The sequence below is a fragment of the Epinephelus moara genome, chromosome 1 (genome assembly GCF_006386435.1).
Source record: "Epinephelus moara isolate mb chromosome 1, YSFRI_EMoa_1.0, whole genome shotgun sequence".
NCBI classification, from domain to species: domain Eukaryota; kingdom Metazoa; phylum Chordata; class Actinopteri; order Perciformes; family Serranidae; genus Epinephelus; species Epinephelus moara.
Genome location: NC_065506.1, coordinates 26,461,715 through 26,486,198, shown reverse-complemented (window position 1 = coordinate 26,486,198; position 24,484 = coordinate 26,461,715). Strand labels below are relative to the sequence as shown.

The following is a 24,484-nucleotide window of genomic DNA, read 5'->3' as shown; positions in this document are numbered from 1 at the left end:
CTGATAACAAAAATGAACTCTTGAACATACATCACCAAAAATTGATTTGACCTCTACTTTGAGCTTTTAGTTTGGCCCATGTTGCATCCAGTAACATGGAGGGGTGGAGTTTATGACCTATACTGCAGCCAGCCACCAGGTTGTTTTGGCTTCACTTTTGGGGAGCTGTCATATCCTCCATTGTTATTATACAGTCTATGATCTCAACTAATAAGGTGTTGAAATATTACAAATAGTCTAAACACTATCTGTAGGTTGACTATCCAAATACATTCATTCATTCATTCATTTTCTGTAAGCACCTATCCTGTTGGGGGTCAGAGGGGCCAGAGCTTATCCAAAATGACATTGAGCGAGAGGCAGGGTACACCCTGGACAGGTCACCAGACTATCACAGGGCTGACACATAGAGACAGACAACCATTCACACTCACATTCACACCTGCGGGCAATTTAGAGTCACCGCCAACCTGCATGTCTTTGGACTGTGGGAGGGAGCTGGAGTACCCAGAGAAAACCCACGCTGACACGGGCAGAACATGCAAACTCACCCCGAGGTTCGAACCCCCCACCCCGGGTTAAAACCAGGAACCCTCTTGCTGTGGGGTGACAATGCTAACCACTGCAACACCATGCTCCCAAATACATTCATTATCCAAATACAGTGTTAATTTTAAAATAAATCATCAAGGATCTGGAATAACCTGTTCCTTATGAAACACTTTAAATGAGGCTGCTATAGCAGCTGGGAGGCAGGAAACAAATTCAAAGATGTATTTGCAGTAGCCTACTAAAAGTGTTACAGGTGCTTGTTTGATTGTTGTGCTCCCATCAGAACATCAACATAAAATTAGTTGACACATTTTATTGAATTTTTGAGAAAATTTGTTTAAAATATGGGGGAACATCTGGATGCAGCTTGCAACTGTAGTGTGTGGAGAAAAAATATGAATCGATCTTCATCTTGTCCACCTTACGGAAATTGGATGCTGTATTTTCAGTTCTCTGTCTGTCAACGTGTCATCAGAGTCGGTGGTGTATAAGCACCTCAGGGGGACACGTCGCCTTCCAACCTGTCTCGCAAGGTGCGAGACACTTCAACACCTACCTCACACACACACCTGCGCAAAACAGCACAGAAGCACGCACATGCCTTCCGGCGATGATAATGTGTGTTGTTTGCGCACATTCAGCGCTGCATGCTGTGTAACATGAGGGCTGTGGAAATGTGAACATGTTGCACAACCTCACTTATCTGTCCTTATGTTATAGCATACACACCTACACACCGTAGACACATTGTACTTGTCTTAATTAAACATTTACTGATTTCCTGTCTTTGGATAAATATAGAAGGGCTTTGTTCCCAGAATATCTCCCCCTCCCCCCGCTCCCTACATATCTCAATCTATGGACTCTCCTCCCCTTCCACACTTTGCTCTCTCCTTCTGTCTGTCTCTCCTTCTTCCTTCAATCATCAGTCCCTATTAGCGATTATTTGCCCTATTTGCCTGTGAGCATGCCTTTCGTGCTCCCACTCATTCTCACTGTGCTTGTGGATGCTTTTTGTGGAGTTCTTTTTTTTCTCCTCCCCCTGTCCTCTGAGTCTTTCTGAAGGCAGAGGACCCCTCAGTCTGCCTCCCTCCCCTTCCTCACTAAACTCCTGCCAATCCCCCCTCTCTTTCTCCCCCACTGTGAGTTTCATAGAATGGGTTCGAGAGCAAGTCAGCCCTCGGGGCAAACTGTCTTGCTAGAGTATTTCTCCATCATTTCTCCCTTTCTCTTCCTTTCTCTCTCTCCCTCACCCTGTCTCCTGCTGTTTTTTTGGTTTGGCATGGCTGCATCCCAGAAGATAGTTAACTCCTCACCCCTACTGCCACCATCTCAGTCAGGTTTGTGTGCAGAGCAGGCGGCGGAATAACACAGCGTGTGTGTTTATTCGTGTGTGTGTGTGTGTGTGTGATGAAGAGAGAGAGAAGGGGGGAAAGTCTGCTGTCAGCGCAGCATGGTGAGCAGTCTGTGCGCTAGGCTGCACAAGCCAAGTTTCCTAGACGGACACACAAACGCACCCACACACTCGCAGACAGAGACAAGGACTCTTATTTTCAGAGAAGAGAATGGAGGCGGGGGATCTTTTATATTTTCCTCTTCCAAACACGTAGCTGTTCTATTGTGAGCTGCCCTTGAAGACCCACGGCACTCTATCTGCACTCCCTCTGGTTGATGCTTTCCTACTGTCTGATACAGTGTGAACAGATGCTCCCTTGATAGTCGTTGGCCTCTCGCTGTCACTGGGGCTGTCCAATCAGCTGTCACCCTGACTCCGAATTGAACTGTGACCATTCTCCTCCTCGGGTGAAGCATCAGCACCGGCCGGTATTTCCCTCTCATCTGTACCCTCTCCTCTTCTATCTTTTTTCGCTCTAACACCACCACCCCCCTCACACACACACACACACACACACACGCACACACACACACTTTCACGCTATCTGGCTGTGTTGTTGCCTGGAGGGAGTTCATTCTGCCCTCCTTCTCTCCTCCTCTCCTCCACCTCCTTCTCTCCGTATCAGCAGTGAAAGAGAGGGAGAAAAAAGGGAGGGTGAGAAAATGAGAGAGAGAGGCAGAGAGAGGCAGAGAGTGGCAGCAGTAGTGGAGGAAGCAGAGCCGTCTCTCCTCTGATCATCTTTCTTGGATAGAGGGATAAAAGACAGTCCCAGGAATCAGTCGTCGCTCTCGTCTTCAGGATTTACCCAGCCTGTATTTTATCCTCCCTCCTGCCTCTTTTCACCTCTTCTTGGCACTGGACCGATAGCTTTTACATCTTTCTCCGGCTGTCCCGGCTCCCTGGGTGTGTGTTTGTGTGTGTGTGTGTGTATGTGTGTGTGCGTGTGAGAAAGAGCGTGTTTCCTGCTGCTGCTTGGAAACGGACAGCGAGTGTGTGACCCTTTGCCCGTGGGGATCACGGGCAAGAGTGAGGGGGTCGAGAGCGGGGGCGTACTCAGGGGGTCGACCCTTGCACCTCTCTGTCTGTGCGTATCTGTATGACTGTCTGTGTGTTTGTGTATGTGTGTGTCCTAGCTGGCTGGGCGGTCCCAGCCTCACGCTTGGTTAGCGAGGACCAGAGAGCGGGGATGACAGGCTGAGTCCCAGCCCAGCCTCCCCTCACACAGAGCCTCGTTTCTGGGTGGCTGCGAGGGCAAAGCCCCTCTCTAGCTCAGTCATCCAGGACAGGACTGCAAGCACGTCTGAAACAAGTTGCTCTCTCTTCATGACACTTAAACAGTAACCATGTTTGGACTAAAAGCACCACTTTACTACTTGCCAGGTAAGCTATTAGCAATTGTGTGTGATGTGGAAATTTTCATTTTTGTGTGTTTGTATGCATTTAAGTCTACAAATATATTGTGTGTATGCACAGTGGTGGTTTAAGCAGTGTATATGTGTGTGTGTTTGTGTGCTCTGAAAAAGTGCACAGGAGGTTTGAGGTTAGCTCTGGAGTGCATCTAAGGAGACGTTTGTCTTTGTGTTGCTGGTCCTGAGGTTGGAACCTGAGATCCAAGGCTGGTAATGCTGTGTGACAGCAGCTCTCACTCTGTTTCGCTAAGCTTTCAGCCCTTTATCAGCATGGAAGTCAGCAGGTAAACAGGACACTAAGTGGCAGCGTGTGTTTTATTCAACGCGACCACACGGCGAGCAGAGGAGAGAAGCAAATTTGTGGTTTTGTATGTGTGATTTGTCTGTTCGTATCTGTCTGTGTGTGTATTTGTGTGTCTTTGTGTCAGTGCCGGTGACTGTGCACGCATGCATGCACACATGCATGTTTGTGGTTTTGTGTGTGTGTGTGTGTGTGTGTGTGTGTGTGCGCGCGCCTGTGTGTGTGAAAAAGAGTGAGTACTAGGGCGGCGTGAGGTTACCGCCGGTCGGCGCTTAAGTGCGTCTCACGGCTCACTGGGCACTGATTGTGGAGAGGACAGCCAAGAGAGGGCAGTGAGAGAGGGAGAGAGAATGACAGGCTGAGGTAGGAGGGGGGGAATCAAAGAGAAGGGAACTTAAGACGGCAATATTTTCCTCTGTGCGTCGTTATTGGGCTCACTCTACCATATTTCTTTTATTTGTGTGTATTCCGGAATCCGGAATTTTGTTCATACATGTATTAATGTTTCCCTGCTTGTGGTTGTTTAACAAGCACACTGTGCACTTACACCTGTGAAGTACACAAAAATATATGCACTATGCTGTGTGCAAGGAATGCAGTGACTGTTTCACTTGCAGTTTATGTAATCTTTTTGATTGTTTAATCTAAATCTGTGCAAAGGAGCTGGTCCTCTAGTTAAAAGAATACTTAACCTCCAAACTGATAATTTCTATATCAGCTACACACCCCATGTTATGTTGAATTCTGGAAGACAACTTAGTTTTTTCTTACATACGTCCACGGTGAAGAATCTTGATGAATTAATGATAGGGGATTGTGTTACAGAGCAGTGAAACTATAGCAAAACATCCATTGACAACCTCTCACACAACTCGTCTCATCTATCCAGTTGCATGCTCGGTACTTCCCAAACTAATTTTTCACTAAAACCACATTTAAAACACTGCTGCATAACCAGTGCAGATGCACGACTCATCTGCACCTGTTTATGTGAGAAAAACATGTTTTTGTACAAAGTCAGTGTAACATGGGATCAAGGATTGATATACAAATGGGCATTTGGGGGGTGAAGTGTTCCTTTAATGTGAGTTTTCATCATTGTGTGACTGTTGTCAGCAGAAGAGGGTATACTTCACTGACACTTAATCGTGATACATTATTTATGTGCTTTAGTCAGCAGGTAGAGTGTGCAGTTAGACTATAACCAGCACCAATTTGGTTTTGTCCCTCGTATTTCAGTACAACACCATGGCCTGTTGCAATACACCTCTTCACCTGCCAGCTGCAACTCAAACATCACCTGTCCACCATCACTTAACATTATTTTTGGATTTTTTTAAAATTCTTTTTAACTGCCTTTTACCAAGCCAAACACAAGGCACCCCAAGATTAATAGTCATAGCTTAGTAGCAGATACTGGTTATTATTGTGTTTTTGCAAGTCTTGCAAGTGATATAACAACTAATGCAAGGAAAACCAACATACACAGATAGTGTATCAAATAACCTCTGTAAGGGTACGGTACAGCACAATGAAATAAAAGATATAACTTCTCCCTGCTAAATGAATTCTCATCGCAGTGTCACCACATCTATAGGACTACCACATATTAGGTTATCACCACAAACCAAATAAGCATTAAAATTCTGTTCTGTACTTTTTCTTAAGCATATCTTCACTATGTCTTCTGTGTCTCGCATGCCTACCTCTCTGGCTCAGAAGGAGGGTTTTGAAATGGAGATCTGCCGGTAAAGGCCACAGAGCACCTGCTGTGTCTGTGTCAGGAATAAAGACAGAAAGAAACACACGCAGAGAGGTGTGTGTGTGTGTGTGTGTGTGTGTGTGTGTGTGTGTGTGTGAGGGGGTCATAGAGAGGGAGGAATGACTCAGTGCAGTACTTTGCTCCGTGTGCCAGAGCTCCTGACCACAGTCAAGGTGAGGGTTTGATCAAATAATAAGAGAGAGAGGGAGTAATACGCAAAGGAAATTAGAGAGGAAATAAAAGGATGAAGCGAGATAAGAGGAGAGAGGGACCTCCTCAGCTTCCACCTCTGTCTCCTCAGGCCTTTACCTCTCTGATTCCTTGACACCCTCCACCACCTGGCCATCGCCTTCATCTTCCTCCTCATCCTTCTGATCCTCTTCCCCTTACCATGTTTGTCTAATGGTACCTTTCCTCCCTTCTCCTCACTATGTGTATGTGTGTGTGCATGTGTATGTGTCGCCCCTTTTTGACCTCTAAACCTCCCACACCAACCTAGCCCACAGCAGGAGAGCTACAAAGATTGGAGACACATAGAGAGGGTCTTGGTTGTGACATTGGCCAAAGCTAGTGAGGTGTGTGTGTCTGTGTCCGTCTCCCTTTCTCTCTCTCTGTCTTATCTTGTGTGTGTGTGTCTGCCTGTGTGTGTGTGTGTGTGTGTGTCCAGCACTGTGGGTTGCTTCTTCTCTTCCCCCTTCTTTCATTCAGCCACTGAATGAGCCCCTGCCTGCCTTCCCGTCTTAACCGCCGTTGCCTTGGAGACCATGTCAGACACATGCTAGTTCTCCGTGATTATTTGACAACAAAAAAGGTTGGGTTAAATAAAGAGGAACGGGTTGGGGTGTGTGTGGTGTGTGTGTATGTGTGTGTGTGTGATGGTGAGAGGGCAGAGAAAGTGGAGAAAGAAATGGATTAAGAGAGAATAACAGCGAGGGAGGTGGAGATAAAGGAGGAGAGGAGAAGCACTTGAACTTGGGTTGCATTAACATCACAGCCGAGGTGGAGAAGAGCCAGGGAGCAACCACTTCAAAATGGAGCATGGTCACTCCTTCTCCATATGCCTCCTCCTCACTTTTACACTCCTCCAGTTTTTATTCTTCTCGCTATCTGTCCCTCCCTCCTTCCCACACTGGTCTGTATCCTTCCTCCTTCTATTCATCCTCCTCCATACCTCCCTCCTTTATTCTCCAAGGTGATTTCAGAGAGATCAAATCTTGTTTAAACCTCTTGTACTGTGTGTGTTTTGTTTGTGATGCCTGCACGCATTTGTCTGCATATCTTTCTGCTATGCGTGCGTGCGTGAGTGTGTGTGTGTATGTGTGTGTGTGTGTGTGTGTGGGGGGGCTTGTATTCATGCCTGTGTGTGTTAAAGCTGACTGCTCAGATCTACGGGATTGCTCTCTGTGGTTGTTGTTTTCCCCCAAAACTGTCTGCGCTTACAGCCTGGGGGTAAAGCAGCAAGAAAGAGGAAGAAGAGGAGAGAAAGTGGGATGGACAGACAGAGAGGCAGAGAACAAGAGAGTGAAAGAGGCAACAACAAAAAGAAAAACAATAGGTGATGCTGAAACCACAGAGATGAGCAGTAGAGAGGGGAAGTGAGGTCAAAGACCAAGAGGGGCTGTAGTTTTGTTAAGATGAGCCGCAGATGAGGTTTTGGTGCAGTTAGGAGCATCAGGTGTTGCTCACCAGTGTTTCCCTTTGCTCAAAATCGGTTGCAGTAGACAGATTTATTCAGGCAACCAATTTGTAACCAGTCAAGGCAGGACTGTATACAAAACAGATTAATATGAATATGTAACTGACTTTACCTTATACTGAGAGAGAAGCGAGAATAACACTTAAACAAATCCAGGCCTGAACCAGTCTGATTGTTGTGGTCTTCTCTCTTCCCGTCTCTCTGGCTCTCTCTGAAAATCAATTCCTAGAGAACACAGCGACATGGACAAAAAGCCTTTCAGCACACACACACACACACACACACACACACACACGCGCGCCAGGGTAGTCAATATGTGCATGAGAAATGCTGGGTGTTGAGCCCTTGATCAGAGTGAAGTCTAATCACTGGTGATTACTGAGCACTTGTTTAGGACCAAAGAAGAGTGGTGAGTGTGTGAGGAGAGCTTTTTTTTGGTAAATGTGCATATTGTGCAACAGCTTCGTGTGTGCGGAGCCATCACATGCTGGTAACCTTAGCCAAGGGAGAGCACTCATTGATAAAAAACAGCAGAGGAGTCCATACTGTGTCAGAAGATTATCTGTGCAGTGGTGTAATCATTATATCCAATTAACCACGGTATCTTTCCTTTTCCTTCCTCCTCTCCGTTCCTCGCTGAAGCCATCTCCTCCGATCAATTCCTACAAATCTCCCCGCTGCATCTACTACTCTCTTTATACCAGCATCTACTCATGTGTCACTGGTCTCGCCATCTTTCTCCTCCTCCCTCTGTGCTTTTATCCCCCAAGTTCACTCTATCATTGTATCCATTTATCTGCGTTACCCCTCCTCTGCTCCTCAGCCCTTCCATCCCTCCATCCCTCCCACTCCATGTGCTCTGACAGCTCTGTCATTAGATGGCAGTAGCGGCAGTAAAGCAGTCACAATGATGGACTACCGGCTCCCTCACCCTTTTCCCTCTCCCACTCTCTCTCCCTCGCTCTGCCCTTGCTATAAAAGCTCTGACCCATTCTCGGTGTGGCATCTGTTCCACGCCAGTCCGCAGGTGGCACTGCCCCGGTCATGGCCGTAAAGGTCGGCGGTGGCGCGTCTCACCGGCTGCCCCGTTAGCCTGCTCATAAACACAGGGCTGTTAAACTGTGACCCTGCACACCTGTGGCCTCGGCTCCTCTCTGGATATGAGCCACCACCAGCAACAGTGTTAGGGGAGTTCCAGAAATACACATGGGCACATTTTTGTATGTCTATACATGTGAGAACTGTAATTGACCACACATCCTATATACACAAATCATTATTCAAACTTCATCACTGAAAGGAGTATTTTAGTATCTCCCCCTGCCTCTAATGCTTGTGCTAAGGTAAGCTAAACAGCTCCTGACTCCAGCTCTGTGCTCCGAGGAATAATTCATTTTGGGAAATGTGTATATTTGCTTTCATGCTGAGAGTCAGATGAGAACGTCGAGACCACTTTCATATCTGCATACTAAATATGAAGCTAGAGGCAGCAGGCAATTAGCTTAGCTTAGCGTAAAGACTGGAAGCAGGGGGAAAAGGCTAACCTAGCTCTGTCCAAACAATAACCCCCCTGCCAGCAGCACTGAAGTAGAGCTCCGATACTCTGCTGGAGCCTGACTGGGCCCTTCCTGAGCCACCAGGGTCGGTCTGGAATTTCTCATTATTTCCCTGGGCTTGAACCGGGTCAGGTTCTCACCAATTTACTGTTTGTTGTTTGTTTGTTTTTTAAATGAAACTGGCAGTTCTCATGCATTAAATGGCAAAAGTTTTGATGGACTGAATCAAGAGGGAAAGAGAGAGAAAGAGGGGGGATGCGACTGAGAGAGGGAAAGTGATGGAACAACAGAGCAATACAGTGGATAAGTGGGGAAGTAATGCACATTTGAGAGGGACGGAAACGAGAGAGAGGCTGCAAGGCAACTTGGTTGCACACTGGAGCAGCCCGCTCTGCCAAACCTGTCGTGCATGACAGACTATTGAAATACGAAAATGAAGGAGAAATGCTGTGCCTAGTTTGATCATGTTTTAATATTAAAAAATAAATAAATATCGTAATATATGAATTATAATAGGCTATAGTTTATATTTTCTAAAGTAGAAATTCAGGTTTTTAATCAGGCTGGGGCCCAAAACTGCTGCTGTGGTTCAGGCTTGGGTCCTGCGTGGACAGAAATTGTGCGGTTTCATGAAGGGCCCGATCAGAGCTATATGCTAAAGATCATTAATTAACATGTTTTAACTTTTTTGTCTGATCCATACAAACACTGATCTATTCTTTTAATTAAGTCATAGATGTGAGTGTTAACAATCTTCTCATCTAACTCCCAGAGAGAAAGCAAAGCATCGCATTAAATATTGAGCTATTCCTTTAAATAAAGTCATAAAAAAGTGAATTTTTCAGCTTGTTATCTTCATCAGGACATTTGGTTGTCCTCCATCCTGCATTGGAACACACACACACACAAATACACACACACATACAAAATAACTCACACAGTGACACACTATTCCGACAGACATTGGGTGAGCTAACAGGTGCAGGGGGTAATGGGGGCTTTGCTGGTATCACAGTAGCATACAACTATGATTTATGGACTGCAGTCAGCACTCTTCCTCCCTTTCTGTTCCCTCCGGTAGTCTTGTCAGTTTGGCACCAGGGAGACGCAATGCTGTTTGTGTAGTGCATTGTGTTGCATGTGGGTTTGTTTGTTCTGCTCCTCTGCGGCTGTGGCCAACGCACACACACATATACACACATACAGAGGCAGCAGTTGGGTGGGAAACTGTGTCTTCACAGCTGTGTATGTGCAGGCATATCAGTTGGCAGGTCTTGTGTCTCACACTCGGAGTGCTTGTCAAACACTCGGCTATCATGACGGACACTCACCTCTGCTCTTTTGCGTTAAGTCGCCGTGAACTTACGTGAACCCCATTTGGAATGTGCGAGCAATGATCATGTGGGCTGACTTGTATTTTGCGGTTGAGCGTGTGTGTGTGCGTGTGCTCGTGTGTGTCTATGTTGTCACCTCTCTCCTGAAACATTATTCCAGCAGCAGAAATAGTTGAGCTCTAATTGCCTTCATCTTCCTTTGCCTCCACTAATCAAATTAGACTACAGAGAATTCTAATTAAACCCTGCCTGCATCTGATGGCGCTGGGTTCACACACGCACACACACACGGATACACATCACAGGTTGACACATGTTCACGGAGTCAGTATTATTTTTCACTTATGAGCACTCAGATGAGCAGCGGTTTAACATTAGAGAGCAGAGTGGTGACTGGTTTGTAAGCTTCCCACCAGCTGACCGCCAGAATACCAGAGTGCATTAAGAATGGGTGTGGAGAGCATGGAGGCAAAGCAGCACTCTGTGAGGTGGTTTGTGTCATTGATTTGTTATAATACAGTAATGCAACATTAAGGATGCTCAGAGGAAGCAACGATTTGTGTAAACTGAGTCAATGTTCTTGTGTATTCGAGAGAATGAGAAACAAAATTGAAGTGAGGATATACAGAAGGTATGAAGAGAGAGTTTATATGATCTATTTCAAGAGAGAACTTTATATTGATTTTGGCCTGTGGTACAGAGACTACAGGACTGTTGACCCAGTGTGTACCATGACACCATGTTGGACCTGGCTCTTGGTTTCTAAAGGTTAGAGTTGTGCTCAACTTGATGTGTGCTGGCTGATCAGAATGTTGCTCCAGACATGCTGCGGCTGTGTTGTCATTCATTTATCATAATGAAATACACAAACATAAGGTGCACGGATAGCTGTTTGAGATTACTATATATACCTACCTCTGAGTTACAGGGAGGAACCAAAGAAATCTGCATTTGTGAAGCCTATAAAAGCAAATGTGTTGCAGATAGGTATGTTAATGTTCATACCTTCACGCTCACACACATATATAGAAAGACAGACAGACAGACAGACAGACAGGGATATCTGTTGCCAGATGACTTTCTTCTGCAGGGCAGCACAGGTTCAGTTACATTTCGTCCACTTCCTCCCTGGCAGAGCACCTGCTGACTACACCAGCAGGCGTCAATGTTCAGCTGAGCAATCAGGTTCTCACACTTACAAGTTTTAATAAACATGCACACTTACGCACGCTCACTAGCGGCGATACACACACTTATAAACTGGCAAATGCCATTGATCTCAAATGTTCCCTGCCCTTTTAACGGCACCATAAACGCACGGCGGGTAGAGAAACAAGCACAAAAAAGGAGGTAGATGAGGTTAAAGAGAGAAGCAGGGTAATCCTCCCTCACTTCCCGGGGTAATTAGGAGTGTGTGAGGCAAAGATTTATGAGGAAGAGGAGTGGAAAACAGAGAACTGTACCACCCAGAGAGAGGGTAATAGGGATTTGGAAACTGCACTTTTTCCTCCTCTGGATCTCTGTAGAGTGTGTGTGTGTATTTTTGTGTACGATTTTTTTGTAGTGGATGGGGGCGGCCTTTTAAGCTGGCAGCTTTCCAATCATTAGTCGATGGGATTTCAGAGCTTAGCCATCAAAGCAACCCCTTTGCTTAAGACAAGGAATAAAGAAAGTGCAATTTGCCTGTGTTCAATCCCCTCTCCTCCTCTTTGTTCAATGTGTTAAGCGTTTGTCTTTCTTATATAGACATGCAGCTACTGTCTCTACGTGCAGTTTGTGATGTTATAGCTGAAGCTTGTGTATTTCCCCTACCTCTTAGATGAGCACTAGCTTTCTGTTGTGCTCAATAGCCTTCCTCTGGGCCTGGTGGGTCCCCCTCTCTTCCCTCTCCCATGGCCAGTCTCCAGGGTCCAGAGAGTGTCGAGGCAGAGTGCTGCAGTGTTTATAGACAAGGTTGTAAATACCTGTGTCACCATGCTTCTCTCTACTCAGTGTGTGAGGGGTTAAAGATGAGTGGCCAGTGACCTCAGGGTGACAGCAGGAGGTGGAATTGGTGTGAGAGGCTTACCAGGTCAGTGGTTGTCAGTTATCTTACACAACTGGTGTAATGAGTGAATAACCTCCATCTTCTACTTTATTTGCAGAGGTTTTTGCTTTGCTTGTTGTGTGTGTGCTTGTTTGTGTGGCTGATTGGTGCCGAGCTGCCAGCCTCTCGGCACACAGGAAATGGAAATGAATCATGGGAGACAGATTAAGAGAATGGCGAGAGCTCATCACATCCTGTTAAATACTGGAAATGACTCGAGGCAAGGTCTCTCATTCTCACTCTTCTTTTCCTTTCTCTCTTTCTCTCTCTTTACCCCCCCCTCCCCCTGTCCATGTCTTAGCTCACTCACTCACTTACTCTCCCCTCCACTGTCTGTTGTTCTTAGACAGTGGTTTGGCATGGGGCGAGTGATCAGTGACTGGGTCTAAAGCATCCTATTAAAATTAGTGTCACACACTGGATTTGTGCGCGAGTGAGTGAGTGTGAGATGGAGAGACAGGGAGAGACTCGATGATGGATGATAGATGATGGCTGTGACCTGAATAGATGGCTTTGGGCCGGTCAGATGACTTCCTCAGGAGGAGGAGTAATGAGGAGAGGGCACGGGATTACCGCTCCATCACTCTGTGTTTATGGAAGCCTTACAGCGACCACAAAACAAATAGCACGGTGACTATAGCTGAGTATAAATCTCACACACTGTGTTTGTCCATTCGCGTGTACAATGTGCGCTCGAGAAATGACGCCTGTCTCCTCTTTTCTGAAAACCCCCTCAAAAAAAGCAAAACCAAAAAGGGGGCAGAGTATTTGGTGATACATCTCGTCCTCTCTCACATCCCGCCCTATGGGCACTGTGTTTGTGTGTTTGCTTGTGTTTATTTGGCTGCTTGGTGTCAGAGTGTAGCCTCGATGGGGGTGGTTTCACACCCTTAGGGAAAACTGTACGAGCTGAGAGGTCGGACAAGGTTACATCAGCGGCTCTAAGTGAGTGGACACACATAAACACACTTTCTCTCACACACTCACACTATTTGTTGATGCCCTGAGCCCAGTGGAGACGAGAGTAATTTGCTAGCGGTAAAACATGCTCTGCACCACTGGTCCAGGAGCGGGTTTCCCTATAAATCCCAGAATGCAACCAGTTGAAAGATGATGCATCGATCTGACGTCCTACACCCCGGTGCTGATTGATGTGGCCTGGCTCCTGGCCCTGTGAGTGTCTGCTCCGGTCTCTCGGCATCATGTCAAGGGAGGTCTGAGAAAAGAGCTGGACAACTGGGGGATGCTTAGGAGGGCGGAGAACAGCACATGAAGGTCAGAGGAATGCAGAGTGTAAGGTGAGAAAGAGGCTAAGGGGGGAGGATGAAGCACACGGGAAGATAAGACAAGTGGATGTGAGCGGGCTGCCGAAAGTGCTTCGCTGCTTTGTGCGAGACAAGAGGGAGAGCTGGCACGAGAGGGATGAGGTTAGGGGTGCATGTGTGGGAGAATAAAGGCTCGGGATGGATACTGATGAGTGTGGGGGAGGACGGGTGGCGGGGAGTGGGAACAGATTTGGGGAGGGCCGGCCAGCTGAATCCTGGTGGGGAGTGGCAGGAGTAAGCTGGCACTGCGGAGGCGGGCATATGGAGGGCAGGTTGGCACTTTGGCTGCCACTGGAGCGTGCACCTGCCGGCAGGGGGAGACTCTGCCAAAAGCAAGGGAGGGAGCAAAGAGAGGGAGAGAGATGGGGTGTGTTTGTGGTATGTGGCAGCGAAGCAGAGTTTGGGGCTGCTGGAACCGGCCTCTGAAGATTTTGAATATTAATGAGGAGTCTAAGCGTATCAGACAACTGCGTGCCCTCTTCCAATGGAGACACACACGTAAATGCACACAGGTGGATACATGCAAGCACACATGCTCGCTCATTCCCTAACACCCAAACCTCTAACACACACAAACACACTCACACTCAACATTTAACTCGCCCTCAGTCTAAAACAAACACTTGCTCCATTCTCATCCTGCTTGTCTAAATCTAGCAGTCAGATGCACCGAGTGTGTCTCCTGGTGGAGAGCAAATAAACAGCCTCGATAATCAGGATAGCATTTAAACTCTTCCCTACACTACAACACACTCCCTAATTGGACTCAGTTGTTGTCTTGCTAACTAGCTGCTAATTAGATCAGTGAATTCCTCTCACCCCCTCTCTCGTTGCCTGTGTCATTATTTGCTGCGAACAAATCCAAGTGTTTTACTGAAAAGTGCAGAGTCTTCCTACATGTGGTGGGAAGCAAGGAGATAATTTGTGTCATTATAACAGATGTGGGATTGTGTTAACTGAAAATATATAACATACGGAGCTGAATGTGTGCGCGCAGATATGCATTTAAAGCACATTTAAGCTTTTATTAATCGGTGTGTTTGTGTGTTTTGGCTGCTCTACACCAACACAGATGCAGGAGCCAAAGGCCAGTGCCCTCGTTAAGCCGCTGTCAGAGAGGGTTTGTAACGGCCCACTGGAGCCCATCTGTATCCTAACACAGACTTACACATGCACACTCAAACAGATCAGTTCCTCTGTGTGCCGAGGCAACCATATAGTATTTCATAGTTTGTATATATGTAGGGGTGTTATGTGTGCATGTGTTTGGATGTGTGTGTGCGTAAAGCTGGGTGTCCACAAGTCCATGCTGTAGGTGAATGGTGAAGGGCAGTGACTCCATGCTCTGGTTTTAGCCTTGGCTGTGGATACAAGTCTTTTGGCTGCCATGTTTTCCTCTGATCTGCCTCCCCTCTTTCATCACGAAAACCACAGAGAGCAAGGCAGAGGGAGACGGAGAGGTTTAAAGGCTGGCAGCAACATCATGGCCTTGAGGTGTTATCTCTGCCCCTCACCGTGTTGGAGAGAGAGGGGTGGAGGGGGGTGAGGAGAGAGAAATGGACTGTGGGAGTGATTGCGGCGTAGCCCACTTCTCTCTTTTTTTTTTTCTTCCCGTGTGGAGCAGGATGGTTAGCAGATGGTCTTGTTACCAGCAAAATGAAAATGAACGCAGTAAAATTTGCTTGTGTTAATTTCTCATCCCCCAGGTGAGACCTCGAGCACCGGCGTACACAGACGAGCACACTCATACGTTCACACGTGCATCGCAGATACACGTGCACACCGACATGCACGGACTTGCCCTGCTGGCTTTAAACACACACCATCTGCATGCGGGGAAAGTGTGTCGGAGGAGTGTGAAGCGTGTGCTTGGCTTAAGGAATGTGTTTCTAATGTTCATAGCCATAGCTTATGTTGCTTTGGAATGTAAAGAGTGTTACCAAACACTTCATGCCATCAGTCATCAGTAACCCAGTTGTCCAAAGACAGGGGGTGCTTAAGGGCAGGCTGACTGAAAAGAGGGCTGAATTGGCAAATAGAGGTAAAGGGAAGCAGGGGAATCTGTGCTAACAGGGAGGAGGAGATGGCATGTTCATCCGCAGATGAAGACTAAATCCTTTCATTCACTCCTCATCTTCCCTCCCTCCTTCCCCTGCTTGCTTTGCGGTGAGATGAGAGCTTCTGCTTTGTAACGTCTGCTTCTTCATGTTTGTGTGTTTCAAGGATCCGGACTAGTCCATAGCTTATCCCTCCGAGTGTGTGTGTTCTGCGGGGATAGAAGCGCCTTAGCCTCCCTTATCGTCTTACAGTGGGGCGCTTGCTATTGCTGTATCAACCCCCAGGGAGAAAGAAAGTGATGGATGGAGGGAGAGTGTGGAAAACATACCTTTACCTAGTGTGTAAAGTGTCCTAATCTTTACTTTCATTTGCAGCGATTCAGAGAGACCACACCTGTTTTTCTTGTAAAAACACTGTCATATCTGGCTTTGCAGCAGTGGGACATGATGATGTCACAATGTGTCTTTGTAAAAAAACAACAACAGGCCAATTACATCACCATTGCTTTTTTTTGTACTGTAGACCTTTTTTTCAGCCAAGATATCTCACAGGCAGGAGGAGGAGAGCTGGCAGATTTTAAAGATGGCTGCATTCACGGGGAGCTAGATGCGCCACCACAAGCTTGTAGAAACTTCTCTGTTTTTATCAATGTTAGTACCGAGAAAAGGCTGTGGCAGAAAGAAACCCTTAAACCACTTGAGCAACGTATTCAGTGAATGATCCTTGACACTCTCCTTGCTCTCTCCCTGCCTTTGTGAAAATGACAACCTTTTCATGAATGCAGATGCATTAACCTTGGAGCTCTGTGTACAGCGTGGTGCTAACGTAGCCACATTTACAGGACGGAGCGGTGATGCTAAAACGAGTGGGCACTGATGGTACTGCAGTGCACTTTGGCTAAACCCAAATGGCATATGTTACACTCATATGTATATATAACATGCACACTTGCAGACACTAGTGTGTCTGTGGTGTTAATACCAAGCCACTATACCACCCACGCAGCCCTTGGATGTGAATGAAATGAGTCATATGTGAGGACGCTGTTCACAAACATAGCCCACAGACCACATATGTTCGCCTTAAACGTACGAAACACTCCTACATACATTGTGCACATCATTAAGGAGCGACCTCACACCCTGTCCCCATGTTCACCTACATGCACCTAAGCGTGACAGAGATACAGTGTGCACCTAACACACACATTGAGATCTACCACATCTCCTGTTGCTCTTTAACTAACGCTGTAATGTTGCAGATCTCGGCAGAGTCCTTGATGTGTGCAGAGGAGTGATGATGAGCTTAATGCAGTCTGTCTGTGTCCCGGACGTGACCACCGCATTAATATAGCACTAATACAGCGCTCTGTCTGCTGCATGCTAATCGTGTCACACTCTTTCTCGTGCTCTCTTCCTCTCATAAAGTCTTTTGTTGTGAGACTTGTGAGACAAAGAGGTGAGAGGAGGCAGACTTCTGAGGGCTGATTGGATTTAACGTGTTGACTGTCATAGCAGTGCTACGACAGGGGATGGAAGTTTCATGCAAAATCAGATAGCGAGTTGTATACCTGAAGAAATGTTTACATTCTCTTATTTTGTTGACAGACAGGCTTTGCATAAGATACGTTGTTAGATCACAAAATTAAAATTTGTCTTCTGAGAGGCACACTTGTTGTTCTTCACCATCGACTTCCTACACCACTTTCATAGAGAGGGAAACACAAAGCAGCCCTAACTGTCCATTTTTGCCATCACTGCTCATGTATCCCACATTAACCCAACTTTTTAAGGAGGAGCACCTTGAATGAAAAGCATAATTTGGCCTTAACACTTGTTGTAAGGCCTTGACATTTGGTCCACCTAAACAAAGCCCTCCCACCCCTCACTCCACCACACACAACCACATTGCAGTCTGGTTGAATAAACAAGACCACTTCAAAGCAGCTCAGTGCCCGTGCCAACAGGCCTGAGAGGAGAGGATGGATGGAGGGAGGGAGGGACTGCGATACTGGAGTGAATCAGGAGGGAAGGGGGGGTGGGGTTGGGCTGGGATGGAGGGATGTGTGAGCGTGACTGCTATTAATGGCCTAATAATGTATTTGGCTGTTTTGGCAGTTGTGAAAAGGGTGAAGGGGGGCAGAGGGTAGAGGAAAAGGGGTTGACAGCGTGTCACGGCTAGTTAAAAGCAAGCTGGGAGAAGAGAGAAAGGCCTTGTTTGTTGGGCTAAACGCTGTAAATAACATCAGAGAGCGCAGCTAAATGGAAATCAATGCAATTACCCTATTAGCATGAGCTTGAACTCACACTGGCGGCTGCTACGTCTTCCTCCCTCCCTCCCTCTCTCTGTATATCCTGTACATGCATCACTCTCTGCATGATGTTATGCATTTGTCGACATGTCTACTGGACAAACCAGAGACACTTTCAACATATCGGTGCGTGTGTGTGTTAGGAGTGCGGACCCGTCGAGTGGGCACGCTGGTTTATCCCTGTTAAAACCAGTGCAAGCTTAATGATTTTGTTTAGATTTGCATAACCCCCTTAATCACCCCGTATTTTAATACCTTACAATTGCGGGGGGAGATTACGCTGTTAAGTGGTAAGTCATAATTAGATAAATAATTGGTTTGGCTATCATCGTCCCCGTGCCATCTGTTTGAGGGTATGTGTGTGGGGTGGGTGGGTAAGAGGATAGGGGAGTGAGTGTGTGTGAGAGGGCGGGGATAATGGAAAAGATCCAGGGCTTTAATGGGTTATGTTCTGATTTGAAAGAGTGATACACAAGTCACAGAAAGATACATCATTCTCCTCTTCTTCGTCACGGGATCCCTCTCATACGCTATGCTAAGTTTAACTCCCGAAACACTGAGAACAAGCGATATCACAGCCTACTCTCAAACTCAGTGACATCGAAGTCCTTGTTTACAGTAAGGTATTTTCAGCTTAGAGCTGCTTCATCTGTTTAATTGCTTTGTTTGCTGTCAGACTGTTGTATTGCAACGCACGGCGCTATAGCACCAGTGGTTGCCGCGCTGCGTGTTAGAATGTGTTTGCACAAATTTACAGGTGCTTATGAGTGTTTGTATATGTAAAAACAACTCTTTGCTGTGTGCCTCCTCCATCTTGCAGGTTTATTTTTTCCTCCATTCCTTAGTGAAACGTACAGGCGCATCTGCTGCCGACTGACGTGCATCCACATGTCACCATCTGTACCGGTCCCATCTCCTTCCGTTCCCCACGCTCTATTTGCATCCTTTGTCCCTCCCTCTCTCTGCACCCTTTCCCCTCGCTTTATTCTTCCCTTCTCTGCTGTGAGCAAGACAGTAAAATAGTAATTTCTGTAACCTCCCATTGTGTCTCCCTCCCTCTCTCTTCATCTTTCTCTCTTTCTTTGTCAAAGAGTTATTCTGGTGCCTCTCTCCGCTGCCGTATTGAGGGGAACAGACAGTGGGGCTTCATCTCTACAATGAGAGTAAGGAGGGGACAATTTGATCTAATTAGCAGCTGAGATATTCTCTATTAAGATTCAACTCGTAACTAACCGCCGCCGCAGTCAACGCAGGTTAGAGCAAAGTATAAAATTAGAAACTGAGGTAGAAGTGTAGAAGTGTGTATGAGTACATGTCTAATTTGTGCTTGTCTATGTTTGTGTGTATGTGCATGGGCAAAGTGCAGAGAGGGTTAAGGGTGTCTTATGTGCTCAGAACATTCACACTGACAGCTAACAATTAGCTGCCGCCAGTGCGGCTAATAGAGGAGTGTACATTGTTAATTATGTCACAGCAGAGAGGTGGGAAGGTGGAATATATTTGAATAATGGGAGGAATGATATAACAGCGGGCTTTTAAATGCCTCGGCCCTTTTGTATGTGTAATGAAGGGTGTCTGTGGATGCGTGTGTCCACTCAGACCCAGGGGCCTGTCAAACATTCATAAAGATAAAACAAACACACACGTTTACCATCCCCCCTCACACACACACACACACAATCACACACACCCTCACTCTCTTCTTTCTCCCCCTCACACACATACAGGGTAACACTGAGAGGCGTGAGAGACGGAGGGTATGTCTAAGTAGTGCGCTCGTGCCTGGTTTTCCAGATCAATGATGTGTGGCTGGGTGATCGATGTGAGGGCTTAGCGGAGTGGAGAGAGCTAATGGGCAGGTCAGTGGCTCAGACACATCCTGGCTCCCCCTGCCTATTACCTCTACGTCTGTTAATAGGCCTCACCACACTCCCCTGTTGCTCACACACACATACACAGGCACTTGGATAGTAGGAGGATAGCGAGGAGGGAACACAGCCAAGCATGCTCAATCCACAGACCTACTCCCTACTCCCTGTTTTAACCCGTGTCTCCTCCACTCGTCTCCGTTTTCCCCTCAGTGTTAGTTTTTTGTGCTGTTTTGTGACCTTTGACCTGTTTCTACAGCAAGGCTTTGAAGCTACACCATATGGCGATGCATATGCATGTATGTAAATAAGAGCAGGGGCAGATAAGCAGCATATTTAGAGCTGTGTAAAGTAAATATGAAAGAGATTACTCTTCAACCCTCGTTTAAGCTCCTCAAAGTTTACCCTAGCACACACAGGCCTGAAGACAGCCCGTCCCCTGTGTTTCTAATTGGCTGAAGGATACGTAAGTGTCTTGTGATTGGTCCTGTGTAGCTGTCAGTCAGAGGGTATCTGCTGGTGTTAGGCTGTGAGGCTGGGGTCTGGGTTAAAGGGTCAGGCACGCAAAGAAAATGCTTGGTCTGTACCACTGACAGGACTGTTTAAGTTAGTTTAACATTTCAAGTCGGTGGTGCTTGAGAAAAATGTATTTTTTTCTAATACATACTGGGTTTAGTTGATGATTTCATGCTTATCACAGAAAATGAGGAACAGTTTTTTTTAAGCTTCACCAAGATCAGATTTGTTGCAGGAGCATTGCATGAACACTTATATCCACTGATGAATTTAAGGGCATCATAAAGAATGTGGTGACAGAGACATGTGCTTGTTTTTCTTAAGAGGCCACTACGTTTGAATAGATGTTGTTTTATTGTGGATTTTTGTGTTATATATTGTATTTGTTGCATTTTAAATGTGTTTTGATTGGCTGCTACCTTGGCCAGGTCTCTCTTGTTAAAGGTATTTTCAGTCTCAATGGGGCTTCCTGGTTAAATAAAAAGATAAATAAATAAAGCAAATTAAATTAAATTGAATTAGATTGTAGCAGGGTGTCTGCAGTTCTTTAAAAAGTCAGAAAATGTCTGAAATCCAATTTTATAAATAGTAGGCTTTAAAAATGATTAAACAGTTTTAAACTTGAATTTGTGAGGTCATAATTGCAACAGACTTTTCTTGTCTACTTTAATTTATCCATCTTTTAATTTCTTTTTGTCAGAGTGAGTCAAGCCCATAATGTGAAGTGTCCACATTTCTGATGTTACATATATTTAAACTGACCACTGAACCTAACACTGTCTTTTTAGCTTACACATGCAATTACCTGTTGGCAAAATGTAAACCAACCCAGCTCACACACAAATCTACCTCTGCACAGGACCACATATATACTGCTTACCTTTATACTTACCTGCAATGCTTCAATAAGAAAAAGTTAAATTGTCCAAATATCCGTCTTAAATTGGATTAAATAATATCTTGACAAGGTCTTAAAAAGCATCAAATGTGTGTGTCTGATACCTGTAGACACCCTGGATTGAACATTTGTTCCTAATTAAATGATAAATAAGTCAACTTTCCTGTTGTACCACCACTTGTATAAAGATGTTGTGCTATCTTGATATTTTGGATTTTATAACTGTGGGTTAGGGTTAAAGAATTGACTTAAATCTTAGTTTAGTATGGACACACCAATTCCATTACATCCAGGACTTTTTCTCAGAGGAAATGTTAAAAATTTGAAACTAAATCGAAGCTCCAGGAAATGTATTGATCAAGCTCTTGCTGTGTCCAGGAAGTGTATTGCATTAACTTGGAAGCCAGATCCCCCCCTCTCTATATCAAAATGATGATTCGTATGCCTCTAGAGAAGATCACCTACATGTATGTCCTGAGAAACAGATATGATGCCTTTTTAAAGATTTAGCAGCCTTTCATTGGGAGTATATAGAAACATTACCTTTATCAACTGTGGACTCATGTCTGGACAAAGTAGATTTTTTTTTATTTTTTTTGGCTCACTGTTTTTGTGAGATGTGTCTTGATATTGGATTTTTTTTTTGGAGGGAATAGGTTGTGATGTTCATGCTAAATTCAAAAACTTAAAATAAAATATTAAAAAAAAAAACAGTTTTCCATTATATTGCATTTGGAGCTGAAAGAACTTGTCAATTAATTGATTTGTTAAAAAAATATTGGCAACTTTTTTACAGTCATTTTACAGAAAAAAAAATTCATCAAGACAATAATTATCCGATTAACTGATATGTATACTGACATCATTATTCACGTGTGTTGGACAGCTGTGCACAGCTGTGTGGCAACACAATGATGACAGCAGGTCAGTCAGTGAGGTAAATAACAGCGCAGGGCATCACTCCTCCTTGTTATTTCTCCCTTTACTTCCTCTGTCTTTTCATCCATTCCTCTCTCCCTCTGTCTTGCTTTACCTGTCACTTTGCGAAGCCCCTCTTCTGTCTTCCGTGTGGCATCTGATCTGCATGTTAATTACCTCTATCGCCTTAATTTAATATCTGTCTGGGAAGAAAGTGGAACACACACCCCAGAGGTATAGCATATGCCCTCCAGCCCTCACTCACACAAGCACGTGTGCACATATGCTCGTGCACGCACAGACATACACAAAGTCTATAGGTTTTTTCTGCATTTTTGTGCTTCCTTGGATTGTTGTTTTGCTGAGGTGTTGGGAGGCAAAGCCGAGGATATTCTTGGGTAGTAGGCTCTGAGTAAAAGGGGGCCCAGGCAGGATGTCTGCGAGGGGGGCTGAAGTCTTTTCTAACCCATCCTCACTGAGTGTGTCTCCCTATGGCGAAGGCTAAAAGCGCTGCCACTTGTCGTCCACATAATGGAGGCAAGGCAGGAGGTGGGGGGAGTTTGTGCCGTTTGTCTTTGAGAGGAGCGAGGGAGTTCAAAAAGGAGGTGAAAGAGCCATTCTTTTTAGATGCCGAGGGGGAGGAAAGCGTGCATGCTTTCACAGTGCGGGGCAATTCATCCACCAGGCGCCCCTCTCCACCGTCAGTGTGCATACTGGTGTGCAGAAGATGTATATCCTGACACACACATATGAATGATACAGACATTCCCATCAGCTGTACAACCAACCCTACACTACAGCGTTTTGCCAGGTAGAGCTTGAGTCAGTTGTGAGTTAACAAGGTGTGTGATTCCATCATAGCTCTAATAATTAGAACCATTTTTATTACCATCTCCGCACACACTCACACACACACACACACACACACACACACACACACACNACACACACACACACACACACACACACACACACACACACACACACACACACACACACACACACACACACACTCTCTCTCCCTCTCTCAGCCATGCAACAAGGCTGTGTCTCTAGCGGCTGATAGATTGTAATGAATGTAACAGCAGTCAGATCCTTCAAAAGCCTCTCAAAAGCTTAAGCCCCTTTATTAAATTAAGCTAACGATGCCTAAGGCCAGGTCCGCTGCTGAGAGAGAGAGAGAGAGAGAGGGAAAGATGGGGGGCTAGAGAGAAGGAGAGGTGATGCATAGGGAGGTAAAGGCTGCAGAGATAAGGAGGCGGGGGAGGAGGCAATGTTAGGAACAAGGATATGAAATGGCAAGTAGTCAAATCAATGAGGGATGGTGGGATGGTGGGAACGGGGGGCCATTTAGTATCAAATGAAAGAAGGTGGAGGAGGTAAAGCAGGGCTGGTGAAAGAGGACAGGAGGAGGGAAGGAATACCCTACAGCCTCCCGGAGTTGCACAGAAGTGCACCTGCGGCTGGGAAGAGGAATAGTAATTAGGCAAAGCCTCGTTGTGGGAGATTCACAGTGCAAATGTGTGTTTTGGAAAGTATGTAACGAAAACATACACTCTGTGGAGTTTTTAAATGGGTTAAGCACTTCTAAGCTTTTTGCAGACTCTTTAGGTCTAACGCTGATTACATCGTTGTTGGTATTTGCAAAGTGGCCACAGGGAGTGCAGCATTTCTGAGCATACGTGCTGATACACAATCATGTATTTCTTTAGCTTGTTTATCTCTACATAGCACATAATAATGAGCCTATATGTGTGTGACTTTAATAGGGATGCTCTTAATTAAAAAACATATTGGGCGACTAATAGTGACAACATTTCTTTGACAAATTCACAAGTTGATTTAACTGAAAGAAAATATGTTTTTTCAGATGGATGCAGTCATGCTGAGCGATCTGGTGCTTATTAAAGACCAACACATATTTATGACTATTATTGTGATGCTGGAGATGTGACTATCATTTTCTTTTAATGACTTAATACCAATGCCTAACCATCAGAAATGACTAAAGACTAATAGCTCATTAGTGATCAGGGATATAAAAAAGAAAGACCACAGAAAATGACTAATTGGCTAAAAAACTATAAGTTAACTAAGGCATTTTAATACCAAAATGAGTGATTATTTGACTAATTGAACAGAAGGGGGCTGCCTTGGTGTCTAGAGAGCTGTCCTGGGGGTAGCATGTGTGCAGACAGCAGGCAGATCAAAGGCTGAGGTCTGCGCGGCGTCGTTAGTCAGGATACAGTGTCTACCTGCCTCTCTTTCGTTGCCTCTCTCACAGGTCAAGTAGAGGTGAGGGATACACTATCACTTGGATGAAAGACAAGACACGCAGGCATTATTACGCACTGTACAAATGCATCTTCACACACACACAAAACAGAGGGTCATGCTGCCTAAAGGGGGACGCTGTTGGTCGGGTAGTGTTTCCCGTCTGCGCAGGATGGAGATGTAGACATGAGACACATAACTCATAATCATGTTGCATTTGATCC

At 45.6% G+C, this 24,484-nt stretch overlaps 2 protein-coding genes across 6 annotated transcripts in view; both read left to right on the top strand.

Moving 5' to 3' along the window:
- Positions 1 to 24,484, top strand: part of LOC126389193 (cytochrome c oxidase subunit 4 isoform 1, mitochondrial) — a 516,851-nt gene that overhangs the window by 432,224 nt on the left and 60,143 nt on the right. The window lies entirely within an intron of this gene.
- Positions 1 to 24,484, top strand: part of gse1b (Gse1 coiled-coil protein b) — a 188,423-nt gene that overhangs the window by 118,776 nt on the left and 45,163 nt on the right. Inside the window, exon 1 of one of the 2 annotated variants that reach the window (XM_050042511.1) lies at positions 3,119 to 3,328. The exons of the other annotated variant lie outside the window; for it this stretch is intronic. Coding sequence (XP_049898468.1) covers positions 3,292 to 3,328 — 37 coding nt within the window. The 5' untranslated portion in view covers positions 3,119 to 3,291. Of the gene's footprint in view, positions 1 to 3,118; positions 3,329 to 24,484 lie in introns of those variants that run through there. 2 annotated transcript variants of the gene reach the window in all.